At 37.1% G+C, this 23,846-nt stretch overlaps 1 protein-coding gene across 2 annotated transcripts in view; it reads left to right on the top strand.

The window, feature by feature from the left end:
• The window catches only part of CenB1A (Centaurin beta 1A), a 627,189-nt gene that overhangs the window by 530,752 nt on the left and 72,591 nt on the right, over positions 1-23,846 (top strand). For both annotated transcript variants that reach the window (XM_090408048.1, XM_090408046.1), the window contains one exon: positions 20,117-20,226. In XM_090408048.1, the coding sequence (XP_090264174.1) occupies positions 20,117-20,226 (110 nt within the window). The remainder of the gene's footprint in view (positions 1-20,116; positions 20,227-23,846) is intronic.

The following is a 23,846-nucleotide window of genomic DNA, read 5'->3' as shown; positions in this document are numbered from 1 at the left end:
TGAAGCATGCCTGCATTCATGTGTCTAATACAAAATATAGGATAATAAGTAAATAAGTTGGTCAGGGGTTGTTATCAGGTAGACATAGAAGAGATTTTTCATAGAATGGGAGAGGGGAGTAGAACAAGAGGCCATTGCTGGAAACTGTATAAGGAGGATGTGAGCAAAGGAGTGAGAAGCAGGTTCTTTGCGTGGAGGGTGGTTGGTGAGTGGAATGCATTGCCTGAGTGTGTTGTGGATGTGGACACACTGAATCAGTCTAAGACGTGGTTGGATGAGCATTGTATGCAATAGTGAGTACCTCCCACGATGAGTCTCTGACTCCATGCAGGTCAAGTGTTGATGATAATAATAATAATAATAAAGTTTATTTATTAACAAATATGTTGTAAATTTCCTGAAACAATATATGATGATGAAAGAAAAAAAAAGCGATTGGCATTCCCATGAGCAATTAAAAAAAAAAAAAAAAGCACAAGCAAGTAGGATGACTAACAAGGTAAGGAGGGCTAAATCAGATCAGGAGAGGAAATTAGTATTAGACTACATACCCCGGGTCAGGATGATTGACAAGGAGATTTAAATGGATGAGTAGCATCATATAAAGTAGGATATGCAAAAAAAAATAAAGAAAAAGAAAACATTGCAGAGGGAAGATAAGAAAAGTGATCAAAACACATGCAAGAAGGATGACTAGCAGAGTAAGGAGGACTAAATCGGATTATGAGAGGAAATTAGCCAAGCAGACCAAAGAAAATCTGAAAGAGCATTTGTTTAATCATTACATAGAGAGTAAGAGTAAGGATGATTACAAAAAGATAATTTTAATCACTGCCAATGGTAAGAAAGTTACAAAAGCAGAAGAAATATATGAAAATGGCAAGCATTTTTATAGAGCACCATACTTTCTGGCTACAGTTTATGTACTTTTAAGGCATAAAGTGTGGTTATAAAAATTTGACCAAAAGAAATCAAAATTAATAATTATAAGAAAATAAAGCAATATGGAGACATACCTTTGAAATAGCAAATTCTTCTACTCTTTGTAGTGTATGGACATAGTTTAAAATATAAAACTAACTGTAGCTTGGTAATATAAATATTTGGTAAGTTATCAAAGTAAAAATCATTAAAAAAAATAAACCCAAGATATAAAAACAAATACATAAGCAAATTAAAATTAATAGATGATAAATCTTAAAACAATATCTTGCAAGAAAATGATAAGCTCACAAATTAATAAAATATGGTCTGTAAGTGATCACACTATTGGTAAAAATTAAGGAAAAATAGGAACTTTTTCAAAGATATGAATTAGGAGCCGAGTTGGAGATGACTGATATGATTTCATTAACCATAAAAACAATATTAAGGAACTTTACTGATTGGAGCCATTTCAAAACATTATTGTTTTACAAAAGATACCCAGGGACTCAACAACAGAAGCCACATATCATTTCCACTACCTGTTATACCTCCTCTTGAATTCATTCATGCTATCTGCATTTACCACCTCTAAAGGCAAACCATTCCAGTCATGTACCACTCAGTGAGGAAACAAATCTTGCTTACCCATTTCTTGAGTACATTCATTCTCAACATAACTATATGGATGCCATATTGTCCTCTCTCCACTTTCCATAGAATGACAACTTCCATCTGCTGGTATCATATATGAATCTTTCAGAAGTTTGAGGGTCTCTATTATATTGCCCATCTTTCTCCCATTTGCTTATTGACTGCAGTCCACAAATTCTCAATCTATCCTCATAATCTATATTCCACAGTCCCAATATCATCTGTAGCACTCCCCCTTTGCACCTTCACCACTATCTGCATCACCTCAGAAATCAGGAGACCAGATCTGTGCACTGTATCTTTGAGGTCATATTAAAGCCTTGTACAAAGGCATAATGACTTCCTTATCCTTACATGTCAGTGTTCATTTCCAAATTGCAGTTATCCTCTGAGCCATATTTGCAATAATGATATATGGTCCCTAAATTTTAACTTTCTGCCTACTGAAATTCCAAGATTCCTATCCTATTGCTTGCTTGTAACATAATCCCACCGATATTATTATTATTACATGACACCTCTAGGGAGTCCAAGGACTCATCGCGGGAGGGCACACCACTCAACTTCGCTAAATACATATCACTACTTCTGTCTCCAACTACGACACTACTATCAATGCCATCTATTGCCCATCATCACTAAGAGCAATATTTTTTGTCTGTAAATTGCGTGTACGCGGGATGAAAAACCCCTAGTTTCTGGGAGAAAAAAACCTTCTACCATCGTATGAGATCAGCTAACTTACCTTCAACTGAAAAAAAGCCCATATGAGGATTCCCCTCATCATGACGAGAATTGAACCCAGGTCTTTTCCATTCGAAGGGCGCAATGTTCCACTATTCTTTCAATTGTGTTACGGCGGCCGTGCACTATCACACATATGCATAACTTTACATTGAACATTGTCTGCATGGTTAGCCTAGTGGCTTTGTGCTTTGCAACCATATGCCTAGGGAAGGAGTGTTAGGTTCGATTCCCGTCAACGATGTGAGGAGCTTAAGGATCTTCCTCAGCCATAGCCAAGTTAGCCAGTCTTGGGCATGGACTGCAGGGTTTTTTCTGCCAGTTTATCTGGGGGTTTTCATCTCACAAGCAGGCAAACCAGCCCCATGAACACACAGGCTACAGTCATAAATACGGCAAGGAAGGTAACGGGAAACCACCTTGCATCATTATCTCTCTAGTAATCAGCTACAACCCTCTCCAAGAGAGGAAGCCACAGAATTCATTCATTCAGCATTGAACTAAACAGCCATTTGCATATGCCCACAATTCCAAACTTATTCAAATTTCTGCAAACATTATACCAATATCAATCACATTCCTGATTCCCCTTCCTATCTCTGCATCAGCAGCAAATAACTGCATATATGCTGTCAAACCTTTCACAGTGTCTCCTTAATGTAATGATTAAATAACAATGGACCAAGACCATACCTGAATACACCACTTGTCACCTTAAATCTTGCAGTCTCATATCCCTCATACACCACTTTTTCAGATCAACTATTCTCTTATCCAAGTTAAAAGTTTATATTATAATCCCATATCCTCCAACTTATGTAAAAAAAACTCCATGCTGCATCCTGCCAAAAGCCTTAGCAAATTCCAGAAATATCATAGTATATCCACTTCCTTTATTTAACTCACACATAACATTTTTTATTTTATTTATTATTATTATCTTCTTGACCTCCATGGTATCACAAGACACATCATGGGAGGTCAACACTACAAAGTCTATCATCCCACTCCTTAACCTGATTCACCATTTGTGATTATACCTCTTCTGCAGGAAATGCATTCCATGCTCATAACACTCTCCATGCAAAAAAACTTACTCCTTAACTTTTTACTCACTACTTCCTTTTGTAACTTCCAGGGATTGCCCCTTGTCCTTGTTCCTTCTCCCATATGAAAAATCTTCTCAGTGTTAATGTGATAATAGTCCTGCAATAGTTTAAATGTCTCGGTCATATTCTCCTTTATCTTCTATTCACCAAACTTTGCAGTATGCATGCCCTCTGTCTATCCTCATAATCAACATTGTGCAGTTTCTGATATCATTTTGGTTAACTGACTCTACATCCTGTCTAAGGTTACTTCATCCACTTTGAATCCCAGCCAGATCTGAGCACAGAAATCCATATATGTTCTGATCAGAACTTCATACAATGGACCCACCACACTCTTATGGTCAGTGTCCTCCTCAAAATTGCAGCAATTCTTTCAGATGTCTTCACAACCTTTGTGATATGTCCTATGAACTTTAAATTTTTACCTACAATCACCCCCAAGATCTCTTGCTTCCTCCATCACTTTCAGTATAACTCCACCAAGTGGAACATCTCCCTGTAGTCCTGTGACAGTATCATTGGCATAAAGATTGAACAGTAATGGTCCCAGTACTGAATCCTGTGGAACTCCACTTGTAACCTTAATATGCCATAATACTGCTCCTCTATATACTTCTTCTCCTTCTGCACTTTTATCCTGCTTCCAGTGCAGGGTCCATGTGTTACATTGATGCGACTGTTAATATGACACCTCAACTGGCCTGCTACTGGTGGGGGGGGGGTATTTTTGACTGTAGCAACATGTTTTCATGGGGCCGGTTTGCCTGTTCTGAGGGACGAAAAACCCGAGTTTCCAGGAGAAAAAAAACCCTACCTCCGTATGAGACCAGCTAACTCACCTTTAGTCGAAAGAGACCAGATAATAAAGGTTCCTCTTGTAACTGATGGGAATTCAACCCAAATCTTTCCAACCAAAGAGCTTCATCTATACTGGCTGAGTTATGGAGGCTCTACTATTCCTCTATATACAACTATATCTGATATTCATCAGAAAACCAGTTACCCATTCACTAACCTGATATCCAAACCCATGTGTTGTAGCTCAAAAACAAATTTGTCAAATGCCTTGGAAAAATACAAAAAAAAATTGACAGTGTATGCCTTATCCTCATCCACTGCTTTTGTTATGCAATTGTAAAAGGTAACTATATTAAAAAGACAGGAGCATCCTTTAACAAATTCATACTAGCCTGCATAAATAATATTAGCCTCATCTGTCCAATTCTATATATGTGTTCTTACCAATTTCTTGTAATGGCACTATCTTTCCCTTCTTCCACTCGAGCCTTTCCCATTGCCAGACTTTCCTTAAATAGCCAAGTTAATGGTACAGTGAGTTCCATAGCATACTCAGTATATGGAATACATCCTCTTCATTCACTTTTAACACTTTACCACTCAGTATTCTTCTTCTAGGAGTAAAGGAGGAGACTCACCACAAACAGTGAACCTATTTAAGTGGAAAAAGCTGCAGAAGAAGAAGATTCTTCTAGGAGTAAAGTCTGCTGTACCACGATGGAACATTCTAATAACATGATTGCTAAATAGTCAACTATGCCATCTTCATTTGTTTTGTGAATCCTGTCTTTATCCAGCAATGTAATCCATCCACTATCATTTTTGATCCTACTTGCCACATAGCAAAAAAAAACTCTTTAGTGATTCTACTTGAATTGCAGAACTAGTCTCCTCAATTCTAATTTTCTAATTTTTCTCTCCTTACAATACAAGTCACTTTTCTGGCATAAGCCTTATATTCCTTATAACCTTATATATTATATTCCTGGCATATGCCTTATATATAGGATGAAAGAATTGATAGTTGTGGCCGGTACGAATGAATTGAAAGGAGATAAATTTTTTATGAGAGAGGACTTGAAAGTATTGTTAAGGGTAGCGAAAGAAAAGAGTGACAGAGTTAGGATGGTGAGTCTGTTGCTGCGGTACAACAGAGAGGAGTTTAGGAGGAGGGCCATAATCACAAATGACTTTATGCGCAAGTTATGCAGATTGTGTGGTGTGGAATGAGTTTGATGGGCGAAAGGATTTATACAAGATGGATGGCCTGCATTTGAATGGATTTGGTGTGCGGAGACTGGAAAAAGTGTTGCTGAATGAAGTGAAAATGGATGTGCAGAACCAGGGAAACTAGAACTACCAAGGGGGGGGTGGATATGCAGACATCAGTGAGACAGTTGAGTGTAAGAATGTATATAAGGTACCCGAGCCAGTACTAAGGACAAGTAATCGGAATGGGATAGTTAGAATAACGCATCAAAATATGGGTGGGACAAAGGGACCTCTGCATTTCATGTATACTAATGCCAGGAGTATTAGGAACAGGAAGGAAGAATTTTTGGCCTTGGTTGGCTCTTTCTGGCCACAGGTTATTGGCATTAGTATACATTAGTGAAACATGGCTGACAGAAGATGATATAGTTAGTGTAATAGAATGTGTAGGTTATAGTGTGTTTAGGAGGGACAGAGAGAATGAAATGGGGGGGGTGTTATTGATGATTGCTGATGAACTGCAGCCAAGGAGAATTGAAGTTGTATTGCAGGATAGTGAAAAGAGCTCATTTGAGGCTATTTGGTGTGAGATTGAGACTGGCAGAACAAAATATACAGTTGGGTGCTGCTACAGACCAGAAGATGGAATAGATGGTGGAGATAGTATGCATAAACAAATTGATGAAATGAGTGGAAGGAGGGTAATTATTATGGGGAATTTCAACTATGGTAACATTGATTGGAAGGAGAAGAGGACACATGAGGAAGGAACTGGATTTTATTCAATTATTAAGGGTTAACTATCTGAGACAGCATGTAATTGAAAATACTAGGGTTTGAGAGTGCTTGACCTGATAATAGCATCTGAGAATTTGACTGTAATGAATATGACCATGTTGCCACCTATTGGTGAGAGTGATCATAAGGTCTTGACCTGGGAGGTGGCTAAAGGTGTGGAATTTTCGATTAAGACAGGGTACATGTGGAATTACCGGGCTGGCAAGTATGACAAGCTTAAGAGATTGCTTGGTTCAGTGCCATGGCATGTAAAACTGCAAGGGCTGGATGTCGATAGAGCATTTATAGGAGGTTATGGCTGATTGTATACCTAGGGTCTGAATAGTAAAACAAGTAGGGGTTAAATGGATGAATAACACCATTAAGTTTGAGCTGCAAAAAAAAGAAACAACTGTGGAGGGAATTTAAGGAGAAATGTGACCTGAAGGCACACGAATGGTATAAAGTGCAGGCCAGAAGGGTAACAAGTGTGGTAAAAAAAAAAAGCAAAAGCAGATTATGAAAGGAAACTAGCTATGCAAGCTAAAGAGAATCTCAAACACTTCTTTCAATATGCTGCAAGCAAAAAAAAAACTGTACATGGCAGAATGATTTTAAGGAATGCCAATGGTAAGGAGGTCACAGAATCAGTCGATATAGTGGAATTACTGAGTGAGCACTTTGCACGAGTATATCATCCAGGTGGTGACATTGAAAGAATGAAGGAACCATTAGTTTATACAGGAATTGTGATGAATGAAGTGGAGGTGAATATTCTATTACAGAACCTTAATGTGAATACATCTGTGGGATTGGATAGTATACCGGCATGGATCTTACGTGAATCAGCTAAAGAATTATCAGTGCCCTTGACCATATTGTTTAATCTGAGTCTCGGGTCTGGTTTAGTCCAAAAGGTGTGGAAAGAGGGGAAAATAGTTCCACTGCATAAAGGAGGATCCAAAATTGCTGTTGTAAATTACTGGCCGATCAGCATATCAGGAGTCGTTGTAAAGGTCTTGGAGAAAGTAGTCAAGGGAAAAATACAGGAATGGATTGATGAAAATGAGATACTGTACAGCATGGCTTTGTGAAGGGTAGATCATGCCTCGGTAACTTGCTCAAGTTTTATAACACAGTGGCGGCTGAACTGGATAAGGGTAATGGGTTTGCAGTGATACTGCTGGACCTGGCTAAGGCATTTGACAGGATAGGATACCACATGGAATTCTAATCTGTAAACTACAACATATGGGAATGGATATAGGGTTGGTGAGATGGATAGGTGGGTGGTTGATGGAGAGATATCAGAGAGTACTTATGTGTTCGTCGAACATGTTGTTTATTATTTTAACGGTATAATAGAACACAGAAACTAAGTAAATAATTAATTTATTAACTTGATGCTGATATTTCAGCATCAAGTTAATAAATTTTTGGGGTTTTGGGGTTATGCACTTGATGGTGAAAAGATTAGCAGCAGTATTCCACATTGGTGGAACTGTATTCCAGAAGATTGATGAGGCCAGGGACTTGGGAGTGTTGGTCGATAGGGAGATGAAGTTTAGGGGGCACAGGAAGAACTGTGAATATCCGCATCAGCGAACATAAACGATACGTCCGGAAATATCATTATGGGAAGTCGGGCCTAGCAGACCATGCTCTGGATACCCCTGCACACAGGATCAACTGGAAAAAACACAAAAGTACTACACAGAAACCCATATAAATCAGAGAGATTGTTCTTAGAGGCGACAGAAGCCCTAAAACGCACTCCAAATCTCAACAAATATGGCTGTATCAACTTGCCGAAGATCTGGGAGACAGTCATATTAAGAAAAAACTTGCACTTTTCTAGGACTCTAGTAATATATGATAGTGTTTTTTTTTTTTTTTTTTTTTTTTTTTCAGATAGAGCGTGCCAAAATCAGGACTCTAGTCTTTGTGTTGCTGCTACAATTTTGTTGAAATACACCATGTTGTTTTAGTCTCGCGTATTGTGACAAACAGTGTTTTTGTGCTCTGAAGATGCTGGTTATAATACCAGCGAAATATCAGCATCAAGTTAATAAATTAATTATTTACTTAGTTTCTGTGTTCTATTATACCGTTAAAATAATAAACAACATATCAGAGAGTAGTTTATTCAGGAATAGAGTCCAAAAGGCCCCCTGTGACTAGTGGTGTGCCGCAAGGTTCTGGTCTTGGACCACTGCTGTTTAATTTGTTCATTAACGATATAGGGAACGATCTAAGAGGAACAGTTCATTTGTTCGCTGATGATGCAAAGTTCGGTAGGGCAATAGTGAATGCAGAAGATGTCAAAATCTTGCAGGATGATTTGTATAGATTGGATTTCTGGGCTAAGGAGAATGGATGTCAATTTAATGTGACAAAATGTGAGGTTATGCATTTTGGGGTGAAAAGATTAGCAGCAGTATTCCACATTGGTGGAACTGTATTCCAGAAGATTGATGAGGCCAGGAACTTGGGAGTGTTGGTCGATAGGGAGATGAAGTTTAGGGGGCACATTGCAAAAGTGGCTAAATCAGCTCATCAACTCACTTGGTTGTTGAAAAATACTTTGACGAGCAGAGACAAGCAAGTTATTGTTCCTGTGTGTGTGTGTTGAGCCTTGATAAGATCCTCATCTTGACTACTGTGCCCAGATTTGGGTGCCATGTTTTCTTCTTGATGGGGAGGAAGTGGAGAGGATCCAGAGACAAGTGACCAAGATGATAGCAGGTCTATGGAATGAACCTTATGAGAACAAGTTGAAGATTTGTGGGTTGCAGAAACTAGTTGTTAGGCGGAGGAGGGGAGATATGATTGAGACATTCAAATTGCTGAAGGGTTTCTACAGGATTAATTCAGAGGATATTTTTGAGATCAGGACTGGTGGTGGGAGAACTAGGGGACATCTATTGAAGCTGGGCAAGGGTGTTAGAGCTGGGTTCTTTACTTTTAAGAGTGGTAAATGAGTGGAATAAGCTGCCAGAGTCTGTTGTGGGTGCTATGACAGTGAGTGAGTTCAATGCAAGGTATGATAGATACTGTGAGAATGTCGAATAGTTGTGTGGACATGATGTTTAGGGCCTCCCTCAATGAGTCTAAGGACTCCCTGGAGTTGTCGCCCGTAATAATAATAATTCCTCATGCTGCCCCCTCTACCAAGTTTATATTGCTATATTTGAAGTACACCATAATGATCACTAAATTTGCATCTGCCAAACTAATTTGCATGAACATTTCTTGCTTGTCACCATCTATATTCCCTGGTTTGTAGCAACATCTTACTAAATATCTTGTTTTATAAATGTCTGTCTCACACCATATACTCCCAAAGCCATTAGTTTTATTTCCACTATGATTCTCCATCCTGGGCACAATTCATCTCTTATCATGAATAACACTTCACCCCCCTATGTTTAATCTTCTCTATCCTGCCTAAATATGCTATATCCTTGGATTTCTATCCCTGTTAGAACATCCTCCTCAGTTAACTAAGTTTCACTGATACCAACAATCTGTGGAGAGACTGAGTGAATCAATCCCACTAACTCGTTCCCTTTTTTCCATTGCTCCTAGCATTTGTATACAAAAAAACTAGTGCATAGCATGTGTGTTCCTATAGTCTTTATTAGTCACATCATGCCTCACGTGGTTCTGCACTTTAGTGTACGCCCTCTCATTTCTCAAGCCACTATCCCTGTTACATTCTACCTGTGCAGCTCTAGTTTCCCTGATCAGAAACACTCACCTGTCCAAAAACAAGTTTCTCTGAATGCCTGTGTCTTTCTGCATTCAAATGTAATCCATCTCTTCTCTCCTCAGATATTTTCCATGTACTACACATTCTTGCCATTGTGTCATTCATTATTACTGCTCTTTTCTACTCCACCTTATCATGCTGGGACAACACATTGTATTTCACTGGACACATTTCTGCTACACTTTCCCTAACATCAATCTCAAATCTCACTCTATACTCAGAGGTAGTGTAAATTCATATCAACCATTACTATAATTTTTCTCTACATTTTCATCCCCCTTCACTGCTATTGCTACACTCTGTATCATTCCACCAGATAAGCACTCCTCTGGACCTATACTCTGCACACATCCTGAATCATTGAATCTCCATACATGATACTACAAATAGATTCAATCATTCATCATTCTCTCAATGGCATCTCTGACTCTTACTGCTTCCAATCTCTCTCTCTCTCACACACTTTCCATGCTTCCTCTCATATCTCTATCTTTTGCTTCCACACTCTCTTGACCTTCTCCAATTTCCTCTCTTCCATTCTCTCTCTGTTGCTCTCTCTGACTTCCTTCTCTCACACCTAGTCTCATTCTTCTTTCAGTCTCCACTATCCTAATATCTTCATTCACCCTCCTCAACTTGGCCTTCATTCCTTCTGTCTCTTTCCTCAGCAGTTCTATTTCTCTTGCCAAACGTGCGGCTTTCTGTTGACACACAATCATTGCCCCCACACTTCCCAGGGTCAAATCCACATGTACATCTTTCACATTATTTTCACCCTCCAACATACCAGTATCCACAAATTGAATTTCACTTATTTCCAAAGTACTATGTCCACTGCTGCTAAATCCTGAGATCAAAATACTTATGTCTCCTAGTACCGTCCATTGCCTATATTTCATGCACACACATCGACTTTCTTTTCCCTCACCTGGGACTATATTAAACAACATGGTGCATACATGCTGCATGTTTAGTAAGCTATGAAATCATCAACTATGCTACGAATAACAGTCTTTGAATGATGGTAAGCTGAGTGACAATATGATAAACTGGCAGCTGTCATTATTATTATTAATATTACCCCAAGACCTCATGGAGTCAAAGACTCATCTGGGAGGTCCTTTTATCTCACACACACACACACAGCTCATCATACCGTGCCTTGAACACATTCAAACTCCTTGCAGACACTACACTCTCAGGCAAGGCATTCCAATCATTTACAACTATGCACGAGAAAAACCTGCCTCTCACTCCCCTACTCACACACCTTCTTTATACAGTTTCCGGGGTTGACCTCTGGTTCTCTCCCATTTTCCCAATATTTTCTATAGAACTTCTCCAGCATTGATCCTATAACAACTCCTTACTAACTTGTAGGTCTCTATCATATCTCAGCTCTTCCTCCTGTCCACCAGGTTCTGCAAATTGCATCTTCTCAATCTTTCCTCATACTCGACATTCCAGAGGTCAGAAACTACCTTAGTCAGTCACCTTTGAACCCTTTACAACATCTCTTCATCCTTCTGAAAACCAGGTGATCAAATCTGGGTACAATAATCCATGTGTGGCCTAATCAAAGCCTTATACAAAGGAACAAGAATCTCCATACTTCTACAAATTAGTGTCCTCTGCATCATTCCCAGAAGCCTTTGTGTTATCTTCACAATTTTGGCTATGTGTCCCCTAAATTTTAGATCCTTATCCACTATCACCCCCAGATCTCTTATTTCTTCCACCTTCAACAATATATCCTCACCAAGCATAAATTCTGCATCCCATCTTTGTTTTCCAAATTTTAAAACCTTACATTTTGCAATATTGAACTCACATCCCCATTTCCGTGCCCAATCACTCAATTTATTCAAGTCTTCTTGCAATGCCACAACTTCACTACTCTTTATGGTTCATCCCAACTTCGCATCATCTGCAAACAACTGAATATCTCTATCCAAATCTTCACCAATATCATTAATATGCAAGTTAAACGGTAATGGCCCTAAAACAGACCCCTGAGGCACTCCATTAGTGACTTTCCTTTTCCTGGATATCGCTCCCCAATACACAACTTGTTGATACCTATCAGAGAGCCAGTCTCCAATCCAATGCACTAATCTAATATCCAACCCCATCTGCTCTAGTTTGACTGTCAACTTATCATGAGGTACTCTATCAAAAGCCTTTGCGAAATCCAAGTATATTACTGTGTATTCTTCTCATCTGTCCAAGGATGCAGTCACTTTATTGTAATAAGTAAGTAGATTACTAAAACATGATCTCCCTTTAGCAAATCCATGCTGTCCATCAAAGATAATACCATTGTTGTCAACCCAACTCTGGATCCTAGTTCTCACAAGCTTCTCCAACAACTTAACCACAACACCTGACACACAGATAGGCCTATAGTTTGATGCTTGAGTTTGATCACCTCCTTTATGAAGTGGCACAATCTTGCCCTCCTTCCACTCCTTAGGAACTCGACCGAGTGCAAGACTCGTATTAAAAAAATATGTCAAGGCCGGTGTCAATTCCCTGGCACGTTCCTTCAGAATATGTGGTGATATATTATCAAGTCCCACAACCTTATTAACATGTAGTTTACTCAACTCCCCATACACCTCTTGCTCACTTACAGTCAGTCTCTCCTCCCCATCATCTACTGCTCTCAATCTCTTCATGTAGTCACATTCACAAGATTGAAAGACCTTTATGAACTGCTCATTAAGTATCTCCACCACACATTCTGCAACAGCTGTCGTTATATCATTTTCTTGAATCTGTGTCATTCTTCCATAATCATTCTTTCTTTTGCTGGCTACATATCGAAACTCCTTAGGATTCTTTTTGGCTTCATTAGCTAACTGCTGTTCATACCTCTCTTTAGCTACCCTCACCAACCAAGTCACCCTCCTTGCCTGGTCTAAAAAGATATTACTACCCCTGCTGGGACTCGAACCCGCAATCCCCAGATTTGGATCTCCACCACACATTCTGCAACAGCTGTCGTTATATCATTTTCTTGAATCTGTGTCATTCTTTCTTTTGCTGGCTACATATCGAAACTCCTTAGGATTCTTTTTGGCTTCATTAGCTAACTGCTGTTCATACCTCTCTTTAGCTACCCTCACCAACCAAGTCACCCTCCTTGCCTGGTCTAAAAAGATATTACTACCCCTGCTGGGACTCGAACCCGCAATCCCCAGATTTGGAGACTGATGCCTTATCTATTAGACCACAGTGGCTCATGTTGAATACGATCGATACAATTGGATACAATACCGAGTCAATAAAAATCCTATCAAAAGGCAACACAATCATATAAAGAAAGTTGTCAATTTCAATAGCACAAATTTAAAATCCAGTATTGGTAACAAGATAAACACAATAATATCCTTCTTTACTATTAATACTTATCTTTATTTTTGACAACTCATGTGAATTGAGTGCCATAGTGCTAGCACCACCACCACCAAAGGCATTTCATAGGATACTGCAAGATAAGTTGATATTTAAGTCACAATATATGGATTTAGGTGTGTAGCCAGTTGATTGGATTAGAAATCGGCTTTCTAAGGGAGTAGTGTATGGATCGAGAAGAGAGGTTACAAGTAGGATTCCAAAGTGACTTAGCACGGTGATTATTATTATTGCTATTCAACCTTAATGCCAATGATACTCACTGGATTACATGGCAACATTCAATTATTTACAGATGTTGCAAAGCGTTGGAGGGATATTACTAAGTAGGATGTAAATATGCTGGAAAGGTGGGCAAATGAATTGGTAATTCAGTTTAATGTAGCTAAATGTAATATTTTAAAATTTAGGATTTATTAATGGGAGATTGCATACTTTCTTGGTGGAGGTATATTGAAGAAGTGAAGAAAGCAAGAGGTTTTGTGGTGATGGTGGATAGAAGTTTGAAGTTCGGATACCATAATACAAACGTTGTGAAAACAATCGAGAAGACTATTGCAGTTTTGAAGAGAACATTGACCAGAAGATATAAGAGGATGGTAGTTTCATTGTATAAAGCCTTGATCAGGTCACATATGGATTACTGCAGTCAGATATGGGCATGTATTTGAACAGGATGAAGTAATTATGAAACAGTGCAGGTGGATAACAAAAATTATATTGGGACTGCAGAACATTAGTTATGAGGACAAACTGAGAATATGTCATCTGCAAAATTTACTGAAAATGAGAAAATGGTTATGTGATTGAGACATTTAAGCTGATGCTCCCATTTCTTGAGTACCAAAGTAGCTTTTTTGCTTGTAGATTAATGTTCAAAGTGTATCAGGAAATTCTACTCAAAGAACAGAACTCCTTAATATTCAAAGTATATCAAGGAGTCCTGTTCTTTGAGCCATGACTATTGATATAAAAATGTATCTGTCAAGTAGTGCATAAATTGTAACTTTTCAAATTTGAAGCAAACAGCAGTTAACCAAGAACACGGAGCAGAGGAAGTTACCACTTTAACAGTTATACCAGTGTTGCCAAAGCTAGAAAGATCATGAAGCTCTGTAAATACCAGGAAGACATAATGGGGAAGAAATTCATGCAATTTGCAGTAACCGCCTAAGAAACATGCACTTTTTTCTGTTCAGGATTATCAGAAAGTACTTGGCAATGCATAGCATGATGAGTGGAAGTGTGTCTCTGTTGTAGGGAAAACAAAGCGATACAGCCTTTATCAGCAGGGGGGAAAAACAACAAACACAGCCTATAACAGGAAGGGGAAACAAGATAGGAGTATGATAACACAAATGTAGGTGATCCTATTTAATCTCGAAAATAGACTACAAACCTTAAAAGACTGCTTAATCACATTTGTTCAAGAACTATTGAAAAACAGACTCCACACATTACAAAAAAAATTGATGAATACCAGGAGTTTATCAGGTTTAATAATAATTCTGTAGATGAAGGAATGCTGACTGTCACAGAAATTTAAAACAGCATAAAGGTTTTAATGGAAAGACAGCATAATTTAATCAAAGAGGCAGTGGAATTATGTCAAGAACTAAATTCCCTAAAACTGTAATGTGAATTTCTAAACAAGCAACAGCATAAAATTACCTCCATGATCATAGTCTTTCAGAAACTGTATCAGCTGAATATTTAAAAGACATGTTAGTTGAATTAAGCCTCAAAATTGTCATCCCATTAAACCATAAGACCTCCAGTTTTTTTTTATGACCTCAATAAAATAAAGGAGAAGAGGTTTGCCCCGACCATGTTTTATCGTAGTGTGATTCATAAACAGTCCTACAAAAGACACCCTCCTAAAAGCAAAGAGGGTTAAAAAAAAAAAAAAAAAACAGTAGCCAAGAAGTTGAATGCAACCCACGACCATATCCAAATCTACCTGTCTGATTACTAATACCATTTTACCAGAAACTATTTTACTACACAAGAAAACTAAAAACAAACAGAAAAAAATTAATGAAAAAAACGTTCCTTAAAAAGACAATATGCAAAGCCTTCTAAGGATTTTATTCAAATAAAATCCTTAGAAGATTTGAAAAGGCTACCACGTTAAAAGGAACACGAATGCATGTTAAAGAAGAGAAGAATACACCAATTCACATAAACACACACCCCTAAGCAGGCCTAATTACTCCAGAATACAGCAGCTGCTACATTCTAAACTTAATAACCAAGTGAAAAAAACAGATTGACCAGCAAAAGAAACTGTCCATTCTCTATATCAACATCAGGAGCATTCAGAAATACTGACTTAACCTCCATGCTTATCTAAAAGGATGGTATAGACAACATTAGTATTTTAGTATTAACAGAAGTATCCACAACAAATGAAGAAGCAACCATTTACCAAATGCCAAACTTTCATCAACACAAACACTATAGACAAGCTAAACAAGGCAGCGGAATAATGATATTCAGCAAACAAAAATTAGAAATAAAAGAAACAAGTGATAAATTAGAATATGCAGAAACCACATGCATTGAAGTAAAGAATACCAAACAAGAGAACTCCTTGATATTAAATGCTATTTTTAGACCACCCAATTTAAACACCATAACATTTTTATGAATTAAATAGATGGCTTTCTACCACATATGAAGATACCTCAGAATACTTGATAATAGTAGGGGATAAAATAACATTGTGGTACAATACTGATAATAATAACACAGCACAATACTTAGACTTACTATCAGTGTATAATTAATGTAATCATCTGTTCCTCTATTGACATGTAAGCATACAGGCTCCTCTAAACAGTTATACTGCAGCTGTCATGATATGCAAACTAGTATACCATTACATCACTGCACTACAGCTGCACACTAAACCTTAAAATGCACTGAGATGGCAAGACAGCATAATAGTGTCATAAATGTAAATCTTGTAAAGGATGAAATCAGAAAAATGAACTGGATGCAGATAGCATTTTTAAATTCTGCTGATACTCTTTTACGAATCTTAAAATTATATTTAATAAAATGCAAAGCAATAACAAAAATATGTGCTCAAACCAAACAGAATCCATGGAGAAGAGAAAACATTAATAGATATACAAAGAAAAGATACCCTATGTAAACAACTTAAAAGATTTCCTAACAATACGTATTACATGCTGAATATAAAGAAAACAGAGTAATCTTACAGACTAGAACCTCAAAAAAAAAACTATTTTAGAAACTGACTAACAACAGCTCAGGTCGATGTAAAGGAAACCTGTCATCTGATCATCGAGATGCTAAATATTACACATAAAGCCACCACCTCTGAAATGATAAAACCCAGCTTTGCTTGTGAGCGCAAATCCCTCAAACAGTTGCCAAACAACTTTAACTAGTACTTTGTAAACTCCATCTGAAAACTGCATGAATCATTCTCCTCTCACACACAGCAGTATTCTCTACTAGTGCTACAAGCAGTACAGTCGTGTTTCCAGCAGTAACAAAGGAAAAATTCTCACATGCAGTTCATCAAATTAACCCCAACAAAGGACCAGGTGTAGACAGAATCACACCAAATGACAAAAAAACCATTCAACTGGACTATGTCCACGATTCTAGTAGCAAGGCTTATACGTTGGTCAGACATAACTGGTAATTAGTTTACGGAATTAACAACGCATATAAAGTATATTAATTAAAGATAACTTTAATGAATAACTTCTATATTTCGGCAACGTCACATTGCCATCTTCAGGAACATAAAGATATGGTATGTGCACGCAGGCACTAACACAAAGCAAATGAGGAAGAAAGCAGGAAACTAATATTGTTCCTAAAGTCCTAATGGTGCCCTCTTGCGGGCTAATTTGGTAGTCTTGGACTATGTCCAGTTATTCTAAAACTGTCAAATGAAATTTTTGAAACAGGTACATACTACACTAAAGATTGCATTAATCATTCCCATACACAAACATGGAAAAAAGAAACATAAGTAACTATGAGCCCATTGCTACATTGTCAATAATCAACCAAATTATGCAGCACATTGTATATATATCACAAACTCTCCACATATGTAGAAAAATTCCACATCATCCTGAAAACAAAAGGTTTTCGAAAGAATAAAGGAACAACAGTGCTTCTGAAATATTTTACAAACCTAATATAATAAATGCTTAATTAGATAAGAACAGAATAATATTAGTTGTTTTTATTAACCTAACAAAAGCATTCGACACACAAAACTTTGTTGGACAAACTAACACATATTGGAATTGAATGATCTCTGCTCACACATATATGATCAGTGCACAACAGAAAACTATCAGTAACCTGTGATGTTCCAAGGTAGCTGTTCTTTCTCTGATTCTCTTTAGCATACTCATGCATGGCATTAACCAACTTCCCTTGAAAAGTAATATTTTCCAATACTCAGATGGCACGGCCATAGTGTGTGTGTCCATTCACAATGATGTAAACTCAATTACACAGACATGCAACATGATATTAATCTGATCCAGCTAGCCAACTGAAAATGGCATATGCTTAAACTCTGAAAAGACAAAGCTAATAATGTTCAAAACCCCCACAGATCCAACCATAGAAACTATGCATCTCACTAACTAGCATCATCTTCCTATAAATAGAGCACCAGTTCCATTAAAAGCACAATGATTAAGCAAGTGAAAACAATCCAATGGTTTGGGCTTCACTCTGATGCTGATCTAAACTGGAATAGCCATAAGAATTATCTGCACAATAAACTGGATTTTAGCAAGTAAATTATACTAATTAAAGGAAATATGATATTTAATTACACTGCGATTTAACGAATGTGAAACAGACTGAAGAAATTAAAGATAGCATAAATGAAAGAAATGGAATGAAAGCTAGTGAGACTGAGGGAGTGAAAGAATGCAAGAACATAAAAGTGAAAGTAAGTGATGAGGGAGCAAAAGGAAGTAAGGTGCAGCAGAATGAGAGGTAGCAAGACTACAGGAGTGACAGAAAAAATCCCCCCAAAAAAATCCAGAAAATACTGAACCCAGTTAACCAAAACCCACCACCCCCTCCCCTTCACAAAAAAGATTACTCTAAATCCATCACCATTCCCTACATCCAAGGCACCTTGGAAAAAAAAATCAACAAAATCTTAAGAAAACATGACTTAACCACTTGTTACAGACCACATAGAAAATTGGTATCCCTTATCTGCTCCACTAAAGACCAACCACTTCCCCTAGACCTACCTGGTGTATACCAGGTCCCTTGCAGCTGTAAATTGTCTTACTTTGGCCAAACAGGCAGGACAGCAAATATCAGAATCTCAGAACACAAGGATTACATCCGATTTCACCAGTACAGCCACTCTGGGCTTGCAGACCACACTCTGGATACTCACCACAGAATAAGATGGAAGAAAGCCACAGTCATACACCGCAGCAAGTTCAAGTATGAAAGACTATTCATGGAATCAGCCTCAGCCCTTAGGAACATGCCAAACCTCAACAAATTTGGATGCATGAGACTGCTCCAAATTTGGGAAACATTTATCAGAAGAACTTCAGCCCAAAGGCCAAGAACCACCAATATAGCCCTCCAGGCAGCAGTGTCTTAACACACACAGTTAAAACGTTAACTTCCCAGCTTCAGTTCTCATTTGCTGTTTTGTAGTACTTGTGTGCACATGTCTTTGTATTAAGTTCCCAAGAAGATGGCAACGTGACGTTTGCCGAAATATCGGAAAGTATATATTAAAGTTTATTTAATTTATATTTCTAGTATACGCTGTCAATTCCTTAAATATTAGTTATCATGTTTAACCAGGATATAAGCCTCTCAACAAGAATAATGACTTCTAAAGAAGTACAACATCAGGATGTTATTCACTACACTTCCAAAAATCTGATCTCTTATAAGTCATTATAAGCCTAAGTATCACAATCTGAAATATCCTGGCGTATATAAACTATGGTGTGACTGTAATGTTCCTTATTATGGTCAAACTAATAATTCTGTTGAACTTAGTATGGAGGAACATAAAAGAGACATCTCCTATAAAAGATCACATGCCAGTGCCTTATCCATCCATATTCTCTTTTCTAACAATCCTCATGATGATTTTCAAGGTCACTCAATTTCCTGGGATAGATCTGAAAACATTTTCTGCTGCCATGATGAATTTGAAAGAAAGATAGTGGAATCCAGGGAGATCGTCCTTAATCCTGAACGTTTAAACAACAATTTAAGCTATAACATCCCTGATAGCCATACTGCTGTTATTCAGTTCCTGCGTTCTAGAGTCTGCTACCACGCATACAACAAATAATGGCAAGTAAAATAGAACAACTTGAATGTTAATACAACGTTTTTTTATTTCAATTATGTACTGCAATTTATCTGTGCTTCTCAGTTTTTTAGAATCTTCAGTTTTTATTATTGTTTCCTCTTCTAAAAAGATACCTGATGAAGGCATACATATAAATATATACATGTACTTTTTACATATAAATATATATATATTTATATGTAAAAAGCTGAAACTAGTTGTGTTTTTTATCATTAAAGCTTTTAATTAATTCTCGATTTTTTAGTCATTAAATAGCTTTCTAAATATATATACACACACACATATATATATATATATACACACACACACAGTTAAAATACTTTTCTTTCAAAGGGTTCTATAATGGCCTGTGAATTCCTGTTACTGAATGGAGCCAAGTGCAATAATTCTGATTATAATGGGCAGTCCGCTCTTCATTTAGCTGCAGAACTTGGACATACTGGGTATGTTTAAATATATAAATTGAAATTATTAGAAAAAGAAATGGAGATAAAAGAATTTTTAAAACCCACAGAAATTATTAAGCAAACCTTTATCAGCATAATTTGAAGTGGATATGTTCTCAAGAATCCTGTTTTTTTTTTTTTTTATATGAATTGATGCATACTAAACATCCCATTGAAAAAAAAAAAAAAATTTAAATGAATATATATATATATATATATGTGCTTATGACACATCTAGCATTATGACTGATTTTATAACATACTGTATTTGAATTATGTTTTTGTTGATTGGAAGTATTCACATGTTTTGAAAATTTGTGATAATAAATACACTCCTCCTTCTCTTCTACACCCCTCCCAAAAATATATATATATTTATATGTAGTTATGTGTATATTGTTATTATACATATAGGTTAGTATTACACTATATATATATATATATATATATATATATATAATGTCTAACTGCAGTGTATTTGAATGTTGTTGCAAAAAAAGTTTTTTTTCCCTTAATTATATCATGTAGATTTGTATAATAGTGCTTTTGTGTAATAGCCAGACTGGATATAATCCTTTTACTGTGATATTCTGGTTCCAAAAGTGTTCACTTTGGTTGTTATCTTCATTAATGTGGAGGTGCAAGTTAACGTTACAGAAATGGCAGCAGTGGCAACAAAGAAGCATATCCCAGCAGCGTAGAAGGCCTGACCTTGGAGATTAAGTTTTCCCCTGGACTTTTTTCAGTGGATAAGATGCGATGATTGTTTTATGTATGCATCCATAAACATTAAAGATTTATCGCGTGTTAGATTGAACAATGAAAAGGAACCTATAATGGTATGTGAGAATGTGTGATGAAAGGCTAGGACATTCCAGAAATGAGAAGGGTTTTACCAAGAATAATCAGAAAATGGATAGGAGTGCTTGCAACGGTAATGATAGAAGTGACATGGAAAAGCTTAGGCAAGAGTTAATGAAAATGAAGAGTCAGGTTAAATGTATGGAGAAGAAAATCGAACATTTAACGAAGAGCATAAATGATAAGGATGTTAATAAGAAGTGCAAGATATGTTTTTCAGGTGGTACAATGAAACAAATATCAGATGCTTTGCATAGAAGGAAGGAATGGGCATCAGAATGATGCCCATTCCTTCCTTCAAATCGGTGTGTACAAACACACTGCAAAGTGTGTTTGTACACACTGATGGTAGCATTGTGTACAAACGACTTGAATAGTGAGACAAAGAGTGTAGAAAAGGATTTGAAGAAGTTGTTGCAGAAAGTGAGGGATAACATGTCTTTGGGAAAGTGGTTAGTTTGTTGTCCAGAAATTACAGTAGTGAACTGACAAGGAGAGCAATGACACTAAATTACAAGATGGCTGAATTCTTTCAGGTGGGGTGTGTTCAATTTGTGAATGTATGGAATGAATTCAAACTAAAGTTAGAATGGTTCAAAACTGATGAGATGGATTTGGTATTGGCCGTTTAGAGCAATTGTTGTTTAATAAAAGTGCAGAAGGTTAATATAAAATAATTAGTACCACTAAGAGTCAGAGAGAGGTTGATAAGCAGGTTGTTGTGGAAGGATGGGAAGAAGATGGATACAAAGGTGAGGAAGTGATTATAGCAGAGCAAAGTGATACAGTGCAAAATGGTGAAGATGATAAGAATATAAATGAAAATCAGTAAAATGGAGATGGTCAGAATGAAGAGAGAGAAGTGCACTATTGCAGAGAGAGAGAGAGAGAGACTAAATAGTGATTGTGTTGATGGGATGGCCTCAACGAGCGGAGAATTGTTGTGCTTGTATATTAATGTATGGAGTATCAAAAATAAAGGGGATGAGTTTGTAGCATTAATTGAATCAGTATGCCCAAAAATAATTGGCATAAGTGAAACTTGGTTTACTTAGGATGATATACTGTCAGGACTTGAAATGTCGGATACAAAATTTTCTGAATGGATAGGAAGATGAAGAGAGAAGTGGAAGTATTGTTAATGGTAGCAAAGGAATTATGTCCTTCAAGAGTTGAAGTGGAAAGATTCTGAAGTTGTTTGGTGTGAAGTTGATCAGCAGAATAGTATATCTAATAGGATGTGTTATAGGCCAGGGAATGTGGAGAGTATTGATTGAGAAATGTTTAGACAAATTAGTTGAGCAAGTTAAAGGAAGATGATCTTAATGGGAGATTTTAATTATAGGAATGTGGATTGGAAAGAAGAGATAGTGTACAGTAACAAGGAGAGTGAATTTGTTGAGTTTCTGTAGGATAACTAAAGCAGCATAGCAACACAATGTTTATCAGTGTTATTTCATTCACAACCACATCCTTTGAGGATGTGGTTGTGAATGAGGTATCGACACTGCCATATGTTGGTGAAAGTGATCATAAAGTATTGGTTTGGGCGGTAGTCAAACAGGAAAAAGTTGTTATCAAGAAGATCTGTATGTGGAATTATAAGGTGACTGATTATCAGAAGCTTTGTAGTTTACTAGCATCAGTACATTAGGTTGCTGAATTGTGTATAAAAGATGTTGACGGTGCGTGGGAAATAATAAGGCGGTATCTAACACAAGCAATGCATAACTGCATACCAAGAGTTAAACGAATAAATAGAGTAGGAGTGAGATGGGTGAACAGTGAAATGAAGCAAGCAGGCAGTGTTTTTATGGAGGAAGTACAAGACAGTTTGTAATGAACAGATGCATGAAGAATATTAAGTGCATGCCAGAAAAGTGACAAACTTGGTTAAAAAAAAAAAAAGTAGAATATGAGAGGAGATTGGCCAGTCAAGACAAAGCTAATCCAAGGGAATTTTTCTGCTATATGGCAAGCAAGAAGGAAAATAATTATGGCTAGTCGATACTGCTGGATAGTTATGGTAATAGAGTAACCGTAGCAAATGATATAGTGAAATTATTTAATGAACACTTCATCAGTGTTTATCATAGTGATGGGAAGGATGCTGTGCAACATGTGAGGGAGACAGGAATTAGGAGAATTAAAGGTGAAAGAATCAGAAGTATATCAAGTGTTACTCATGTTGGATATTAATGTGGGAATGGATGACATATTACCACTTATTTTTAAAGAATGTGCAAAAGGGTTAGTCATGCCCTTGTCCTGGTTATTTATTGAAAGTTGTGCAGTGGGGAAGGTTCTTAAGGAGTGGAAAGAAGGCAAAATTATACCTCTCCACAAACATGGTTTGAGAACAGAAGTTTCCAATTATAGTTCAGGCTATATAGCTGCAGTTGTGATCAAAGTAGTGGAAAAATTGGTTGGAAATGGAATACATTATTGGTTGACGAACATAAGATTCTCTATGATTGTTAACATGGATTTGTGAAGGGCAGGTCTTGTTTTAGCAATCTGCTTATTTTATGATAAGGTGACAAATGCATTGGATAAGGGAGAATCATATACAATGATATTCTTGGACTTTGCACAGGCATTTGATAGATTACCACATCATAAGTTGGTGTACAAGTTGCAGAGGATAGGAATAGATAGTATATTGGTTAGATGGATCAGAGATTGTGCTCTGAACTACCAGCAAGTTGTGTATGATGGAGATTTCTCAGAAAAGTAAGGTGACCAGTGGCATGCCT

This window comes from Typopeltis vanoorti, chromosome 18 (genome assembly GCF_054136105.1).
Source record: "Typopeltis vanoorti isolate ZY-2024b chromosome 18, IOZ_Tvanoo_1.0, whole genome shotgun sequence".
In the NCBI taxonomy this organism is placed as follows: Eukaryota; Metazoa; Arthropoda; class Arachnida; order Uropygi; family Thelyphonidae; genus Typopeltis; species Typopeltis vanoorti.
The sequence above is the reverse complement of the archived record's forward strand: the minus strand, read 5'-3'. Positions and strand labels throughout refer to the sequence as shown.